The 17,433-nt window shown below is 47.7% G+C and overlaps 1 protein-coding gene across 5 annotated transcripts in view; it reads right to left on the reverse strand.

Annotated features, from left to right (window-relative positions):
* ccpg1 (cell cycle progression 1) overlaps nucleotides 1-17,433 on the reverse strand; it is a 70,759-nt gene that overhangs the window by 8,907 nt on the left and 44,419 nt on the right. For 3 of the 5 annotated variants that reach the window (XM_073032832.1, XM_073032831.1, XM_073032836.1), the window contains one exon: nucleotides 11,850-11,975. The exons of the other annotated variants lie outside the window; for them this stretch is intronic. In XM_073032832.1, coding sequence (XP_072888933.1) covers nucleotides 11,850-11,975 — 126 coding nt within the window. The remainder of the gene's footprint in view (nucleotides 1-11,849; nucleotides 11,976-17,433) is intronic. 5 annotated transcript variants of the gene reach the window in all.

Below are 17,433 nucleotides of genomic sequence, written 5' to 3' on the forward strand. Positions count from 1 at the left end.
AAAGTTCAAAATGTATTATCAAAGTACATATGTCAGCATATACAATACTGGGATTCATTTTCTAGCAGGCACACTCAACAAATCCAATAACCAACCATAATATAATCAATGAAAGACTGCACCAACAGGGCAGACAACCAGTGTGCAAAAGAAAACACTAAATACAAAAATGAAGAAAAATAAATAATAAGTAAATAAACAATGAATACCATGAACATGCGATGGAGTTCTTGAAAGTGAGTCTATAGTTTGTGCGAGCAGTTCAACGATGGGGCAAATGAGATTATCCCCTCTGGTTCAAGAGCCTAAGAGTTGAGAGGTAGTAACTGTTCCTGAACCTGGTGGTACGAGTCCTGAAGCTCCTGTACCTTTTCACTGATGGCAGCAGTGGGAAGAGAGCATGACCTGAGTGGTGGTGGTGAGTTGGGTGTTCATTGATGATGGATGCTGCATTCCTGCGACAATGCTCCACATGTATGTGCTTAATGGTGGAGACTGCAGCAACGAGAAGAGAGTATAACCTGTGTGGGGGGAACCCTGATGATGGATGTTGCTTTCCTGCAACAGTGTTCTCTGTAGATGTGCTCAATGATGGTGAGAATTTTACCCCTTATGGACTGGGCTGCATTCACTACACTCTGCAGGACTCCCAGTTCAAGGGCATTAGCGTTTCCATCCCAGGCTGCAATGCAACTAGATAGCACATTTTCCACCACACATCCACAGAAGCTCGTCAAAGTATTAGATTCAGCATGACATCTTCGCAAACCTCTAAGGAAGTAGAGGCACTGCCAAGCCACCCCTCACAATGTACCTGTGTGCTGGGCCCTAGATGGGTCCTCCAAAACGACAACTCCAAGCAATTTAAAGTTGCTGACCTTCTCCACATTTGATCCCCCAGTGAGAACTGACTCCCAGACCTCCAGTTTCCTCCTCCTGATCAATAGTCAGCTTCTTGGTCTTGCTGACATTGAACAAGAGGTTGTTGTGGCACCACTCAGTCAGAATTTCAAACTCCCTCCCATATGCTGAATCATCACCACCCTTGCCTGTTAGAGTGATTAGGTTTAGGTCATTTACATTTAGCAAATGCCTTTGGCCACCAGTCTTCTGTTCCTTGACAATGTATTGCAGATTTAGTTTGTAACAATGCATTTCCTAAAAGCTGTGAATCCCAGTTCAGACTCTGCTGGCACCTGTGGGATGGTTGCAAATCAGAAGGTGTGAGGTTTGCATGTAGTTTCAAAGAAAGCATTATCTATACTTAGTAAATATGGAATTGTCCTTTGTGTTTAGCAAATAAATATCGAGCCCCACATTGAGCCGGCAGACCTTTCCACCGAAAGCATCTCGGTACGATATGATGCCTTGTTTTGTCGAATAAAGAAGCTGCTTTGTATCTACCAGTAACTCTCTCCAGTGATTTCATTCACACAACATTTGGTGTCAGGAGTGGGATACCTTTGTGACCCATCGTGTGGCCAGCAATCTTAGCAGTCTAAGTGGGTGAGTATTTTCTAAAATAGCACTCACACTTGGATCTGTTCGGGTCGGTTGTACACGTGAACACGAGGTATCACGAACGCAGAGAGCTGAACTGGTAGATATAAAAGCAGTGTGTGCGCGTGCATGTGTGTTTATGTAAGTGAGGAAACTGTGTCAACTTGTTGAGACAGAGTCACCAGTTACGAGAGGTTGGTTACCGTCGGTTCCAGATGCCAGAGTGGGGGCGTGTATACTCGTTCAGGGAGCTGCATTTCAGTGTGCGTTTTGCAAGTGTGATGCAAAGGAATACAGCAGGCATCATGAGTTCAAGTGCTCAAAAGTGGCAGATTGCAGAGTACATATTCAATACAGTATGTGCTGCTTAACTGATACCCATCTTTTACATTTTGCATAGTATGGGGATTAGTGTGGAGATATCTCAGGGAGAGGTTTTACCCAGATATATCTGCCAGGATGGCACCTATTGAGGTCAGGCAACGTCAAGTTGAGAACCCTGATGATCCGAGCCAGCCCTTGACAATGATTACGACCATGCATAAGCCCTTCACCCCCGGGGAGAAACAGAGCATTTTGTCAGAGTTGCCCGCACTTAAAAGTCGCCTGTGGGAATTCAGAGTTCTGGTGTAAGCTTGAGGAAATGGTTGAAATTCACCAGATGCACCCTGAAGATATACACCGGGTTGGTAAAAGCGAAGTGCCCAAGGAATATGTGGGACAGGATGGCCCAGGGGTTGCGGGATGGTACCTGGGCAACTACCGGGAATGCCAGCAATGAAAATAGATATCACTTTTTTTTTTTAAATTGGAAGTGAGGCAGCGGCTGGGAGCAGATGAGAGTAACTGGGGGAACGATAATGGTGGTAATTCAAAAACCAGATGAGACAGCCATGGATTATGCAGAATGTAAATATCAAGCATATGAGTATTCAGGGTTGGATAATCCAGGGAGGGTCAACCCAGTCTTCTTGAAAATACTGAAGGAAGGCCTGAGCTCAGCCCACCAGGAAGTTTTAGATTTAGGGATAATGGTGGGGTCGACTTACTCTGCGATAATTTCATGGGCCAGTGAGACAGACCGAAGAAAGTGCAAGAGAGATCGTAAAGTGGCTATAGTGGATGCAGCTGCTGTGATATCCCAGAGGGTTTGTTTTGCTTGTCGACAGCCAGGGCACGAAGCAAGGAATTGCTGGAATAAACATGGGAGGGTAAAGGAGTTGATATGTTACAGGTGCGGCCTATTGGGACATGGTTGGAGGCAATGTCCCAAACAGAGGAAAGAAAAACAGGTGAACGTCACAGCAGACACACAATCTCTCACCCCAGCGGTGCCCAGTCTGATCAATCTGACTGTTGATCGAGTAAAGACGGCTCCTAGGTCAGAAACAGATGTGCCAGTACTGGTGAATCACAGATGTACACAACAGCAACGTTAGGGGGACGGCAATGCAATATGTTAGTGGACACAGGGACATCGGTATCGACAAGAGACTTACCCTTGTCAACAACCGGACAGGCCATTTATATTACGGGAGTAGGAGGGAAAACAGTGAAAGCAGAAAGAAGTGAGTTGCAAATACTCAAAATCGGGGGAGAAAAGCTTCCAGTGTATTTCTGGATATGTCCACATATCGCGGGCACTATCCTTGGAATAGACATCCTAAGGGAAGCAGGAGCTGTTATAGATTCGGGAAAGGGAGAAATAATATGGACAAGTCAGGGGCAGCGAACGTGTACAACCAACAGAATACACAACTTGGCTAGCATAGTCGCAGCTGCCCCGATCACCAGAGACTGGAGCCAGGATGGTGTCTATGGGTTACTTCATCAGCAGTTCCCAGCAGTGTGGGCTAGACACAAGCAAGATTGTGGTCAAAATAGAGGAGGGTCTGTATAAACCCCAGAAGCAGTACCCTATAAAAACTGATGCACTGACCGCTGCTCAGGATATAGGAGGAACAAAAACACCAGAAAGGTGAGAGCACGAAACAGAAAGGAAATGAGTGGGTGATGTTGTTGCGAAGAAGGCAGCAGAGGAACAAGAGGCAATTGAAATTGCAAGTGTGCAGGAAGGAACGAGAGAAGCCAGTTTAGTAAAATTATATGAAGAGGTGGAGGCAGAAGGAAAAATGGGTGAGAAAAGGGGCAAAGGAGGGACCAGATGCATGCTGGACACGGGGAGGAGAGAGTCCCCATGGCCCCACCATTTATTAGGCAGATACTACTGAAGATATATCATGGGGTGATGCATCAGGGAAGGTAGAGCATAATCACAACCCTCCAGCAGGACTGGTGGTGGGCGGGGATGTTGAGAAATTCTGCCACCGTTGTATCATTTGTGCCCAGTATAACCCTAGTATGGGCAGAAAGCTACAGCTGGCAAATCAGCCTCGGCCGAGGTGACCATGGGAAAACATCCAGATAGACTTCACAGGGCCCCTGCCAAAAAGCAGGGGGAAAAGCTATTGTCTAGTAATTATGGATCACTTCACCCAGTGGGTAGAAGCTTTCCCAACAAGGGACGGCACTGCCAGCACTGCTGCATGGATCCTAGTTCAGGAAATCTTCCCAAGGTGGGGAACCCCAGTCCAGGTGGATTCAGATCAGGGAGCACATTTCATGGGGAAGGTGATGAAGGAAATGTGCTGACTGCTAGGGATTCGACAATGGTTCCATGTACCCTATCACCCCCAGAGTTCAGGGATGGTAGAAAGGATGAACCGAACAATCAAGAATGCGTTAGCCAAAGCTATAGCCGAGACAGGAAAGACATGGGTTGATGTATTACCAGGAATCCTGATGAGATTGCGCGTAACCCCGAACCGCACGTTGGGTCTCAGCCCCTACGAATTATTGATGGGGCAAGCAATGCGACTCCCCTATGGGGTAATTATGGGTTGCAGGGAACCTGGGGCTTATAGGGATAGAATGACACAATATGTGAAAGACCTTTGTAACCAACTTAAAGTGTTGAAGGACCGAGCGAAACAACAGCAGCGAGTCGCTGATCAGAGAGAGTCAGAGGGAAAGGAGATAGTCCTTCCAGAGCCCAGCGACCAAGTCATGGTGAGGGTGCTGCCAGAAAGGCCGGGGTTTGTCCCCAGGTGGATAGGACCACAGATGGTACTCTTAACCAATGATACTTGTGTCTGTGTGCAGACTCGGCGAGCCAGCCAGTGGAAACACTGGACTCAGGAAAAAGCATACGACTCACCCTCTTGTTGCTCCCACAGACAGAGTGGGAGATCAAGTGTACCCAGTAACCATGTAATTACAGAGAGCCGAAGAGAGAACTACCAGCCGGCCGTGCCAGACCTGGTCACAGCTGATGAAAACATACCCAGAGGAAATGCAAAGGCAGAAGACACTGAGAGCGTGACAGAAAACCATGCTGAAGTATGATGACGATGGTACTCTGTAAGGAAGGCTGGTTGCTGAAGGTAGATGATTAGATTCGTAGCATATAATAGAAAAGATTTGAAAATAGATGGGAAGGGATTTTTAAGTTCCAGCAAGTTCCACAACTTCGATGGCATTTCAGACTGCACACGGCATCTGGAAGCAGTCACCCCCAGTCTGAGGAGCTGGGCCCTTTCAGCAGTTGGGCCAGTGATTGACCAGACAGTTCGGAAGGGGGTGCCACCGGGGAGAGGCCACCCCAACCCCTTCCTGTACATCGATGAGAGGGCCTGTGTGTGCTCCTGGAAAGAGTTTCAGCGACCAGAGAATGAAGGGGTGAAGACAAAGGAATGTGATTAAGCTACAATCAGCCTGCAGGGAAACAGCGGACAGGCACACGAAAGAAGCCGCATTTCTAAAGACTTGTTCAAATTTCTGGAACAGCCTCTCTGCTTCACATTTGGTAGGTAGCGATTAGGAAACGCCAGGGTAGATAGAGGCACACAAAATTGGGGGGAATTTCAAGGCAGGGCATTTTTGCTGCCCTATTTGAGTAGATCCTCCTACATTGGCCTTTCCTGGTACAAATTTAATTTTGTCCAAGAGGGCCAAGAGGAAGGACTGTTAGAGTGATTTTTGGGTTTAGATTATTTACATTTAGCAAATGGGTTTGGCCACCAGTCTTCTGTTCCTTGACAATGTATTGTGGATTTAGTTTGTAACAATGCATTTCCTAAAAGCTGTGAATCCCAGTTCACAGACGTGGCTGGCGCCTGTGGGATGGATGTGAACCAGAAGGTGTAAAGTTTGCATGTAGTTTCAAATACTTTGTAAATATGGAATTGTCCTTTGTGTTTAGCAAATAAATATCGAGCCCCACATTGAGCCGGCAGACCTTTCCACCGAAAGCATCTCGGTCTGATATGATGCCTTGTTTTGTCGAATAAAGAAGCTGCTTTGTATCTACCAGTAACTCTCTCCAGTGATTTCATTCACACAACAAGGCCAAGGACTGGTGTCATCAACAAACTGAAAGACAGCACTGGAGCTGTGCTTTACAAGTGTAAAGCGAGTAGAGCAGGGGGCTAAGCACACAGCCTTGTGGTGCACCTGTGCTGATGGCGATTGTGGAGATATTGTTGCCAATCCGAACTGACTGGGTCTGCAAGTGAGCAAATCAAGGATCCAATTGCACAAGGAGACTTTGAGGTCCCAGTCTCAAAGCTTATTAATTAGTTCTGAGGATATGATAGTATCGAATACTGAGCCGTCGTTGATAAAGAAACCCTAGTGCACATATTCCCGCCATTCAGAAGCCCCAGGGTTGAGCAAAGAGCCAAAGAAATGGCCTCTGTCATGGACCAGTTATGCCATAGGTGAATTGGAATGGATCCAAGTCGTTTCTCAGACAGGAGTTGATGTATTCCATCACCAAACTCTCAAAACACTTCATCACAGTAGATGCAAGAAGTGTTACTGGATGATAGTCATTCAGGCAAGCCATCATATTTCCTCCCAGGCACCACTACAGTTGAGGCCTGCTTGGGCACCCCAACTGCCAAAGGCCTCTGTGAACACTCCGGGCAATCGATCAGCACGGTTGTGAAGTACTTAGCTGTGAGAGTCGAAGTAAATTAAGATGTGCGAGGTTAAAAGTCAGTGCAGAAAACAAATGTGATTTAATTATGTCTGGGTTAAAGTCAGTAAACAAATGTGATTTAATTATGTCTGATAAGCAGGAATGCAGAAGCGCCTGACAAGATTAACTGCTTGTGGAATCATTGAAGTCCTGAGATATGGACTATTGTTTTACAGAAATGTGTAAAAAACAACTCCAAATATGGAATGGGAAAACACTGAATCTAAGACTGTGTACCTCCCGAGTCAGGGAGGGGAGGGGTAAGGAAGAAGGATAAAACCTGCTGCCCTGTAAGGTTCAGGGTTCCCTTCTCTGAAGGCACCCAGCTCTGCAGAACTGTTAATAAACTTTGTTTCCTTGAATTTGTCTTGAAGCCATTATTCGGGAGCGTGGCTCGTTTCTGACATTGGCCAACTGCCAAAGGCCTCTGTGAACACTCTGGGCAATGGGTTGTGAAGTACTTGGCCAACTGCCAAAGGCATCCGTGAACACTCCGGGCAATCGATCAGCACGGTTGTGAAGTACTTGACCATCTGAACCCGATGCTTTCTTTGGGTTCACCCTCCTGAAGGATATTCTCACACTGACACAAAGACTAAAATCACAGGATCATTGGGGGCTGTGGGAATTTGTTGTGATTCCTCCAGGTTTTGACGTCAAAGCAAACACATTGAAAACTCAAGAAAATTTGCAGATGCTGGAAATCCAAAGCAACCTACAGAAATGCTGGAGGAACTCAACAGATCAGGCAGTATCTATGGAAAAGAGTAAACTGATGATGATTCAGGCTGAGACCCTTCATCAGGTCTGGAAATGAATTTTAGAAGCCAGATTAAGACGACTGGGGGAGAGGGGGAGGAAAAAGAGCACAAGTGAAAGGTGAAACCAGAGAGGGGGAGACAATGAAGTAGAGAGCTAGGAAGTTGAAAGAGATAAAAGGTTGGAGAAGAGGACAGAAGACCATTGGGGGGGGGGGGGGGGGGGGGAAGTAGCACCAGAGGGAAGTAATAGGCAAGTAAGAAGATAAAATGACAGAGGGAAATAGGAATGGGGAAGGTGGGGGGCAAACACCAGGTTAGAGAAATCGATGGTAGTGAGGGAGATGATGTAGGGACAGGTGTGGCAATTCAGGGCCCCAGGTGAAACAGTCCTTCCAGGTGAGGAGACTCTTCATTTACAAGTCTGCTGGGGTATCCAGTGCTCCTGGTGTGGCCTCCTTTATATCAGTGAGACCCAACATAGAGTGAGAGACAGCTTCGCCAAACACCTCGCTCCGTCTGCCACAAAAAGCGGGATCTCCCAGTAGCCACCTACTTCAATTCTACTCCCATTCCCATCCTGACATGCCAGTCCATTGCTTCCTTTACTCCCACAATGAGGCCACACACAAGATGGAGGAGCAACACCTTATATTCTATCTGGTAGCCTCCAACCTGATGGCATGAACATCGATTTCTCTAACTTCTGTTAACTGACCCCACCCTCTTCACCATTCCCCATTCTCATCTCCTTAACTTGTCCATCACCTCCCTCTGGTGCTCCTCCCCTTCCCTTTCTTCCATGGTCTTCTGTCCTCTCCTATCAGACTCACCCTTCTCCAGCCCTTTATCTCTTTCACCAATCAAGTTCGCAGTTCTTTACTTCACCCCCCCCCGCTTAATCTATCTCCTGACACTTTCTGCCTCTTCCTCCCCATCTCAACCTCATTCTGACTTCTGCCCTGATGAAGGGTCTCACCCAAAACGTCAACTGTACTCTTTTCCATAGATGCCTCCTGGCCTGCTGAGTTCCTCCAGCACAGAAGGTATTAAGCTCATCCACAAACAAAATCCTGTTGTCACTTGATTTCACTTTGCAAGATGCTCTAGTTATACACAGAAATCATTAGCAATCTTAACAAATAGGATAGTTATTGCACAATTAAGATTGACACCAGAGAGAAGCATTTCCATATAATCTCATTGAAAGTATCTTGAAAGGTTTCAATGACAGCACTTACTGATCATGTGAAATGGGATAAATTGTTCAAATAAATGTATCTATTCATGTTTATTTATACATTAAGTTGAAGTAGTAAACTGGTAAAGGAATATTAAAATGAAATTTGCTAGTTTCCTTGTTAATGAGATTGAAACCAGTAAGTGGAAATAAATTCTCAACAAAGATTTCTAAATGCATTCACCAGCCATCAAGCATCTGGCATTCAGATTTTAAGAGGTGTGGGAGACAGTGCTTTGCCCAACACTAGAGCTTTTCTTTGTAAGACAAGGGGTCTTTCATCTTATGGAGCTTTTTGTGCTTTCTGGTGCTTTTGTTTTTTTTGAGGGGAAAAACAGACATTTTGTCTGCACTTTTGGCCAAATGTTGATTTTCTTTTGCTTTACTTCTAATTTTTGTTCCTTGTTGTGTTTCCATTCAGGCATAATCAGCTTTATAAATAAACCCTCATCTAGAGTGTGTTACGAATGTGCCACAACTCTGAGGGGCCGAAGGGTACAAAGTAGCCCCCTCCTTTTTGAGAATCGTAAGATTGCTATTAATTCGGGTCTGGGACCCAGGAAATGAGAGAGAGACACGCAGAATCCACAAGGGTTTGGAATGTGTCCTGGCCCCCAGAAAGGCGGAACCATTGATAACTATTGTCTCTTGGAGACGGAATTGTGTATTGAGTACTGTGCTATTCATTGAAGCCCTCAGGGAATGACCAGAGTGGGCTGGTTGAGGGATTGCATCATCCCAACGTGATTGACATCTGAGACCCCGTGAGTAAGGATAAAAGAGGGTCTGGGGAACAACCCCTTCAGACGCACCAGGAGAAACGCTAGAAATCCCGTGACAGCGTTTAATAGCGACAGCCAGTGGGGCTCGCGTGCGTCCATTTCCCTCGCCTGGGAATTGGCGGGTTACCACGGAAGAACGGCTTAGCTAAAGAAGAGGCCACCAACGAAATTTCAAAGGATCGACATCATAAAAAGGAAAAGCTGGCAAGTTCCAAAATCTCCCTCTCTCTCCAACAATTGAAAACCCAGCGGTCCCCAAAGGCTGAAGCCTGTTTGAAGCCTGCATGAACTGAGTGACTTTTATATTTCCATCGGACAATACATTATCCCCTAGACAACGATAGAGCTTATTTCTTATTGATTATTATTATACCCGCACTTTTAGATTTAGTATTGACGACGTATGTTATCTGTATGTTTGCATTGATATTATTTTTGTGTATTTTTACCAATAAATACTGTTAAAAATAGTACCATCAGACTTCAACGAACCTCTCTATCTTTGCTGGTAAGTGACCCAGTTACGGGGTTCGTAACAAGTGGGTCTTGTAGAAACTGAGTGCTCAACTAGAATTATAGAACTGTACAGGGCTCTTTCAGCCTGCCTCATCTATACTGACTGAGAGGCCCATTGGCCTGCATTAGGCCTGGATCTCTCTAAGCTTTTCCTATTCAAGAACTTGTCTTTTAAAATGTTGTAATTGCTTCTGCCTCTAGCAGCCAGCATGGTTCCAAACAACCATCACTCCTCTCAGATTGCCTTTAAATGTCCTCCTTTTGCTTAAAACTGTGCACTCTTACCAGAACCCTGCCCTGGAATAATTATTATTTTATAAACTAGAGAGCGTCCTCTCAGTGCCCTGCACACCATGGAGAATAAACCCAGACTATCACAGCTCTCCTTATAACTACAGTTCTCCATTCGAGGCAACATCCTGGTAAATCTCTTCTGTGCTCTCTCTACTGCTACCACATCCTTACTGTAGTCCAGTGACCTTAACTTTACACAATACTCCCAATGTTTTGTACAGCTCTAACATCTCTTCTCCTATGAAGACAAGCATGCCAAATGCCTTCTTTGCTATCCTGTCCACCTGTGTTACCACTTTTCGTGAGCTATAGATAAGAACAACCACTTCTGGGAATTGGTGATGTCCTGTGCTCAAGTTCTTTCGGAAACATACTGATGTTAAGGAAAACAAAAATGAGGGTAAAAAGTTTTAAATTTGCAGTACAAAGTCCCAATGAGAAAGGAGTTAAGCAAAATATGGTTAACATCTTGTTTCACTGAAACGAAACAAGAAATCACTGTACAGATTTGCAATGCTATTCAATACAGTTTGAACACTATATGTTTTAACTTGATTAATTATTTTGAAAATGCATTAACTCCAATTATTGAAAAAGTTAACAGATGAATTAAGAATTTCAAAAGGGAGAATAAAACAGAATTCTGGCTAAATTGGAGGAATCAAGGTCTAGGAAAATCAGTCCACTCATTAGGTATATTTTCTTGTCTATTAATATAAATAAATACACACATTTGCACATTGTCTTTCCAATTACCAAATAATACTACTAAGTCAAAGCTAAGTACTCTTATTTTTGAATCACAACCACCATCTTCCTCTACACACACCCACATGAGGGGTGATTGATAAGTTTGTGGCCTAAGGTAGAAGGAGTCAATTTTAGAAAGCCTAGCACTTTTATTTTTCAACATAGTCCCCTCCTACATGTACACACTTAGTTCAGTGGCTGTGGAGCATATGGATCCCTTCTTTGTAAAAGTGGTCTACAGCAGGGGTGATTGGTAAGTTCGTGGCCTAAGGTAGGAGGAGATGAGTTATTAACTTCAAACTTTCTGCATAATCACTCAAAGAGTCAAACTGCACGTGTATGTAATGAGAGCGTCAAGGACTTCCAGGTGGTCCACAGCATAGGGTGATTGATAAGTTCGTGGCCTAAGGTAGAAGGAGATGTCTACATTTTCACTCGAGAGTTGAACTGCACGTGCATATAACGAGAGCTGTATAACTCATCTGCTACCTTCAGGCCACAAACTTATCAATCACCCCTGCTGTGGACCACCTGGAAGTCCTTGACGCTCTCATTACATACACGTGCAGTTTGACTCTTTGAGTGATTATGCAGAAAGTTTGAAGTTAATAACATCTCCTTCTACCTTAGGCCACGAACTTATCAATCACCCTATGCTGTGGACCACTTCTGGAGGTCCAAGATGCCGACTTCTACAAAGAAGGGTCGGTGTGCTCCACAACCGCTGGACTAAGTGTATAAATGTAGGAAAAATAAATGTGCTAGGTTTTCTAAAATTGACTCCTTCTACCTTAGGCCACAAACTTATCAATCACTGTGTGCGTGTGCATGTGTGTGTACACACACACACACACACACCCACCCCACACTGATCCAGTATTTAACTCATGGTATTTGATAACATTTTACCAATTTTAAAAAAATGAGAGAAAGAACTAGCAATGAAAGCATTCAAAAGCAGCCAGTACCTGAAGCTCTGCTTGTTTTTCTCTCAGTTGTTGATTCTCCTTTCTCATATTATCTATCTGTTCTGTCAGTGCATGTAGCATGTCAGGATCTTCCTTTTCGTCTTCCAAAAACTCCTCAGTTCCAGCCTAATTTGTAACAGGATAGCTGAGTATGAGTACAATACTAACAATGAAGTTCAGTTCCATTCCTACCACAGCATCCTCCCTGCTAGTCCAGTTACCTGCGCTGAGCCCATAACCCTCCAAGCTCCACCCCTCCAAGTACTTATCAAAATTCCTCTTAAACTGGACCTGACTTAGCCATTTCCCCAGGACAGCTCATTCCAGATATTCACTGCCCTCCATGTTAAAAAGGTACCTCTCTGGTCTCTTAAAATTCTTCCCTCTTTCTTGTATTTTGCCTAAGTTTTGGACTCCCCAACCCTGCACAAAAGACTATGATCAACTGCCTTATCCATACCCCTTATTAATTTATAAACTTCTGAGGTCACCTCTCACTCTCCTGTGCTTCAAGAAATAAAGATCCTGTGTGGCCAACCTCTCCTGATAAATCAGGTCTTCTAGTCCAGACAGCATCCTTGTAAATCTCTTTTGTACCCTCAATGTTGACAATGTTTTTGCTATAACAGGGCAATACAATACTCCAGGTGCTGCCTCACAGTGACTTACTTAGCTGCAACTTAATGTCCCTACTCACGAAGCCAACATTCTAAACGCCTTTCCCCTCCCCCCATCCTTGTCTACTTCTGAGCCACTTTCAGTGAACTGTGCACTTGTACTCCTGGTCTGTTCCACAACACTCAACAATACCCTGTCATTCACCATATAGGTCATACCCTGGTTTGACTGTCACCTCAGACTTATCCACTCCCTAACTGATCAAAATCTCTTCACAGTTCAGTGTAATCTGCTTCACCATCAAAAGACCCCTAATTTAGTATCATCAGCAAACTTGCCAACTGTGCCATGTACATTCACATCTAAATAATTTACATAACTAGCTAATAGAGGACCCAACACTGACCTCCGGGCATCCCACCAGTCATAGGCCTCCAGTTGAAAAATCTACTTTCAACCATCATCCTCGGCTTTCTATTATCAAGCCAGTCTAGATCCACCTCCTAAGCTCCCCTGAATCCCATTTGATCAAATCTTCCAGATCAGCCTGCCATGCAGGCCTTACTAAAGGCCATTTAGAGAACATCCACCGCCCTAACGTCACCTATACACTTAGCTAAGTCTTTAGAAAAGACCAAAGATTTGTCAGACATGACCTCCCATGTACAAAACCATCCTGACTATTCTTGATCAGGCCTCACCTATCCAAATGAGGGTAGACTTTGTCCCTCAGAAATCCCTGCAGTAACTTCCCTAATGAAGTCAAGCTCACCAGCCCATAGACCTGGTCTATCCTTGCCTCTCTTCTTGAGAAATGGAACAAAATTAGCTACCCTGCAGTGTTCCCATCCTTTTCCCTGAAATCTCCACTGGAAAACTTGCACCAAGGTAACTTTCTGATTGAAATGGAACAAAAACATTTTATTCTTGTAAGATAGCTGTAAAACTCGGTAAAGTCAACCAAGGTCAACAGTATTTTGATAAACAAGAATGAAAGCTGTTGGTGGATGGGCATGAAGTTGGGAAGGGAAATGGATCAGTAAAACAATGTAATTGACAGGGAATGAAAACAAGTGAAAAGAATGCATAAACTGCCCAAAGGCAAAAATGTTTCTAAATCCTGATAATTTAAAAGCTGAAGTTTTTCCAGGTGGACTGCTTATCAATTACACCTCAATAAATTCAGACATTTTGAAAGTTATCAAGATTCAAAGTACTGTAGCGATGTGCTACACACAACGCTGAAATAAAGACACACAGTCGCTAAGTCGTTTCAAGACTAGTTTATTCAAACTTCGCGGCGTTGGCATTTAATCCCTAGCGCCCACCCTCTCCGGGCAGAAATGACGTCAGAGGTGCATTACCAAAGTCTCCCCCCATGCGCTGGCTATTTGTCAGCCGGTTCGCCTGCGCAGAAAGTGGGTCGCCACATAACCCCACCCCCCCCGCCCCCAGAACCGGCGATACCCCCCCCTCCCAATGTCCATAGTCTGGATCAGCCTCTGTTTGGGAGGTCTGCCTCTGCGCTGCGGTGCCTGAACCTCGACCGGCTGCGCCAAGTCCACATGGGCTGGTTTGAGTCGGTCCACCGTGAAAACCTCCTCTCTCCCCCCAATGTCCAGAACATACGTGGACCCGTTGTTGTTGATCACCTTGAACGGCCCCTCGTACGGCCGCTGTAGCTGTGCCCGGTGTCCGCCCCTTCATACAAACACAAACTTACAGTTCTGCAGGTCTTTGGATACATGGATCGGGGTCCGTCCGTGCTGTGAAGTTGGTATGGGGGCCAGGTTGCCAAGCCTTTCACGTAGCCTGTCCAGGACTGCTGCGGGTTCTTCCTCTTGCCCCCTTGGGGCTGGTATGAATTTTCCCGGGAAGGCCAGGGGTGTGCCGTGCACCAACTCGGCCGACGAGGCATGCAGATCCTCTTTGGGCGCTGTGCGAATTCCAAGCAGGACCCAGGGAAGCTCATCCACCCAGTTAGGTCCTCTCAGGCGGGCCATGAGAGCCGACTTCAAGTGACGGTGGAAGCGTTCCACCAGTCCGTTCGACTGTGGGTGGTAGGCAGCTGTGTGGTGCAGCTGCGTTTCCAACAGGCTGGCCACAGCCGACCACAGGCTGGAGGTGAACTGGGCGCCTCTGTCGGAGGTAATGTGGGCCCGTACCACGAAGCGTGTACCCAGGTTGCGATCAGTGCTCGGGCGCAGGAATCGGCAGATGTGTCGGTGAGCGGGACCGCCTCTGGCCACCTCATGACCATAGTTAGGAGGTACCGCGCTCCTCGTGACACTGGTAGGGGGCCCACGATATCCACATGAATGTGGTCGAACCTCCGGTGGGTGGGTTCGAACTGCTGCAGCAGGGCTTTAGTGTGCCGCTGCACCTTGGCTGTTTGGCACTGCGCGCACATTCTGGCCCATTTACTGACCTGCTTGCAAAGTTCGTGCCACGCGAACTTGCTGGAGACCAGCCGGATGGTTGTCCTGATAGATGGGTGCGCCAAACCGTGTATGGCCAATAGCCACGTCGCACAGGAGGGTCCTATCACCTGGGCCTACGAGAAAGTCCTGCAGCTGCAAACCCGAGACTGCGGTCCTGTAGCTGGGCATCTCGTCGTCTGCCTGCTGCGCCTCCGCCAGTGCTGCATAGTCCACCCCCAGGGACAGGGCCTGTACAGCTGGTCTGGAGAGTGCGTCCGCCACGACGTTGTCCTTTCCCGAGACATGCTGGATGTCCGTCGTGTTCTCGGAGATGTAGGACAGATGTCGCTGCTGGCGAGCCGACCAGGGATCGGACACCTTCGTGAACGCGAAGGTCAACGGTTTGTAGTCCGTGAACGCGGTGAACGGCCTGCCTTCTAAAAAGTACCTGAAATGCCGGATTGCCAGATACAGTGCCAACAGCTCCCGGTCGAAAGCACTGTACTTGAGTTCGATTGGTCGTAGGTGCTTGCTGAAGAACGCCAGGGGTTGCCAGCGCCCCTCGATGAGCTGCTCCAGCACCCCACTGACTGCTGTGTCAGATGCGTCCACCGTGAGGGCAGTCGGAACGTCCGTCTTGGGGTGCACCAGCATCGCGGCATCTGCCAAGGCTTCCTTGGCTTCAACGAAAGCGGTCGCGGCCTCCTCGTCCCAAGTAATGTCCTTGCCTTTACCCGACATCAGGGTGTACAAAGGGTGCATGATACGGGCTGCTGAGGGGAGGAAACGGTGGTAGAAGTTCACCATACCAACGAACTCCTGCAGGTCTTTGACCGTGTTGGGCCAGGCAAAGTGGCGGATCGTGTCTACCTTGGCAGGCAGAGGTGTTGCCCCATCTTTGGTAATCCTGTGGCCCAGGAAGTCGATGGTATCGAGACCGAACTGGCATTTGGCCAGGTTGATCATGAGGCCGAAATCACTCAGGTGGGAGTAGAGCTGGCGGAGGTGGGACAGATGCTCCTGACGACAACTGCTGTCTATAAGGATGTCGTCCAAAGAGATGAACGCAAAGTCCAGGTCGCGTCCCACCGCGTCCATTAGCCGCTGGAACGTCTGTGCGGCATTCTTCAGGCCGAACGGCATTCGGAGGAACTCGAACAGGCTGAACGGGGTGATGAGTGCTGTTTTGGGGATGTCTTCAGGGTGCACCGGGATTTGATGGTATCCCCAGACGAGGTCTACTTTGGAAAAGATTCTTGCCCCGTGCAGGTTTGCTGCAAAGTCCTGTATGTGCGGCACGGGGGTAGCGGTCTGGAGTGGTGGTCTCGTTCAGTCTGCGGTAGTCGCCGCATGGTCTCCAACCCCCGGCTGCTTTGGGCACCATGTGCAGGGGGGAGGCCCATGGGCTGTTGGACCTCCGTACGATCCCCAATTCCTCCATCCTCTTGAACTCCTCCTTCGCCAGGTGGAGCTTTTCTGGGGGAGCCTTCGTGCGCGGGCGTGGAGGGGTGGTCCCTGGGTCGGGATGTGGTGCTGAACCCCGTGTCTGGGCATGGCTGCCGTGAACTGCGGTGCCAGAATCGATGGAAAGTCCACCAGGATTCTGGTGAATTTGTTGTCTGACAGAGTGATGGAGTCCAGGTGTGGGGCCGGCAACTTGGCTTCACCCAGGGAGAACGTCTGGAAAGTCTCGGCATGTACCAGTCTTTTCCCTTGCAAGTCGACCTGCAGGCTGTGAGGTCGCAAGAAGTCCACCCCCAGGAGTGGTTGGGCCACGGCGGCCAGTGTGAAGTCCCACGTGAACCGGCTGGCGCCAAACTGCAGCTGCACTGTGCGGGTGCCGTAGGTCCATATCGTGCTGCCGTTTGCGGCCCTCAGGGTGGGTTCTGGCTTCCTGTTGCGGGTATCGTACCCCGTCGGGGGCAAGACGCTGATCTCCGCTCCAGTGTCGACCAAGAAGCGGCGTCCCGACTGTTTGTCCCAGACGTACAAGAGGCTGTCCTGGTGGCCAGCCGCCATAGTCATTAGCGGCAGCTGGCCCTGGCCCTTGCAGGGCGGGCGACAACGGTGGGCTTTTGTGCCCCACCGCTGGTGGTAGAAACACCACTGTTCACTGGCCTCCCCACTCCTGCCTCTGTGTTGTGTGCGCCCCCCTGCTGGGCCTGGTCTGGTCTGCTGTTGGGCGTGTGGCCTGGTAATCCAACCGACAGATGCCACGCTCTCCCTCTTGGCTTTCCACAGCACGTCTGCCCGGGCCGCCACCTTCCAGGGGTCGCTGAAATCTGCGTCAGCCAGCAGCAGATGTATGTCCTCGAGCAGTCGCTCTAGGAACGTATGCTCGAACATGAGGCAGGGCTTGTGTCCGTCAGCCAGGGACAGCATCTCGTTCATCAATGCTGACAGCAGTCTGTCTCCCAAACCATCCAGGTGAAGCAGGCGGGCACCTCGCTCACGCCGTGAGAAGCCAAAGGTCCCAATGAGCAGCGCTTTGAATGCTTCATATTTGCCTTCTTCCGGGGGCGACTGTATGAAATCCACAACCTGGG

This window comes from Hemitrygon akajei, chromosome 30 (assembly GCF_048418815.1).
Source record: "Hemitrygon akajei chromosome 30, sHemAka1.3, whole genome shotgun sequence".
Lineage (NCBI taxonomy): Eukaryota > Metazoa > Chordata > Chondrichthyes > Myliobatiformes > Dasyatidae > Hemitrygon > Hemitrygon akajei.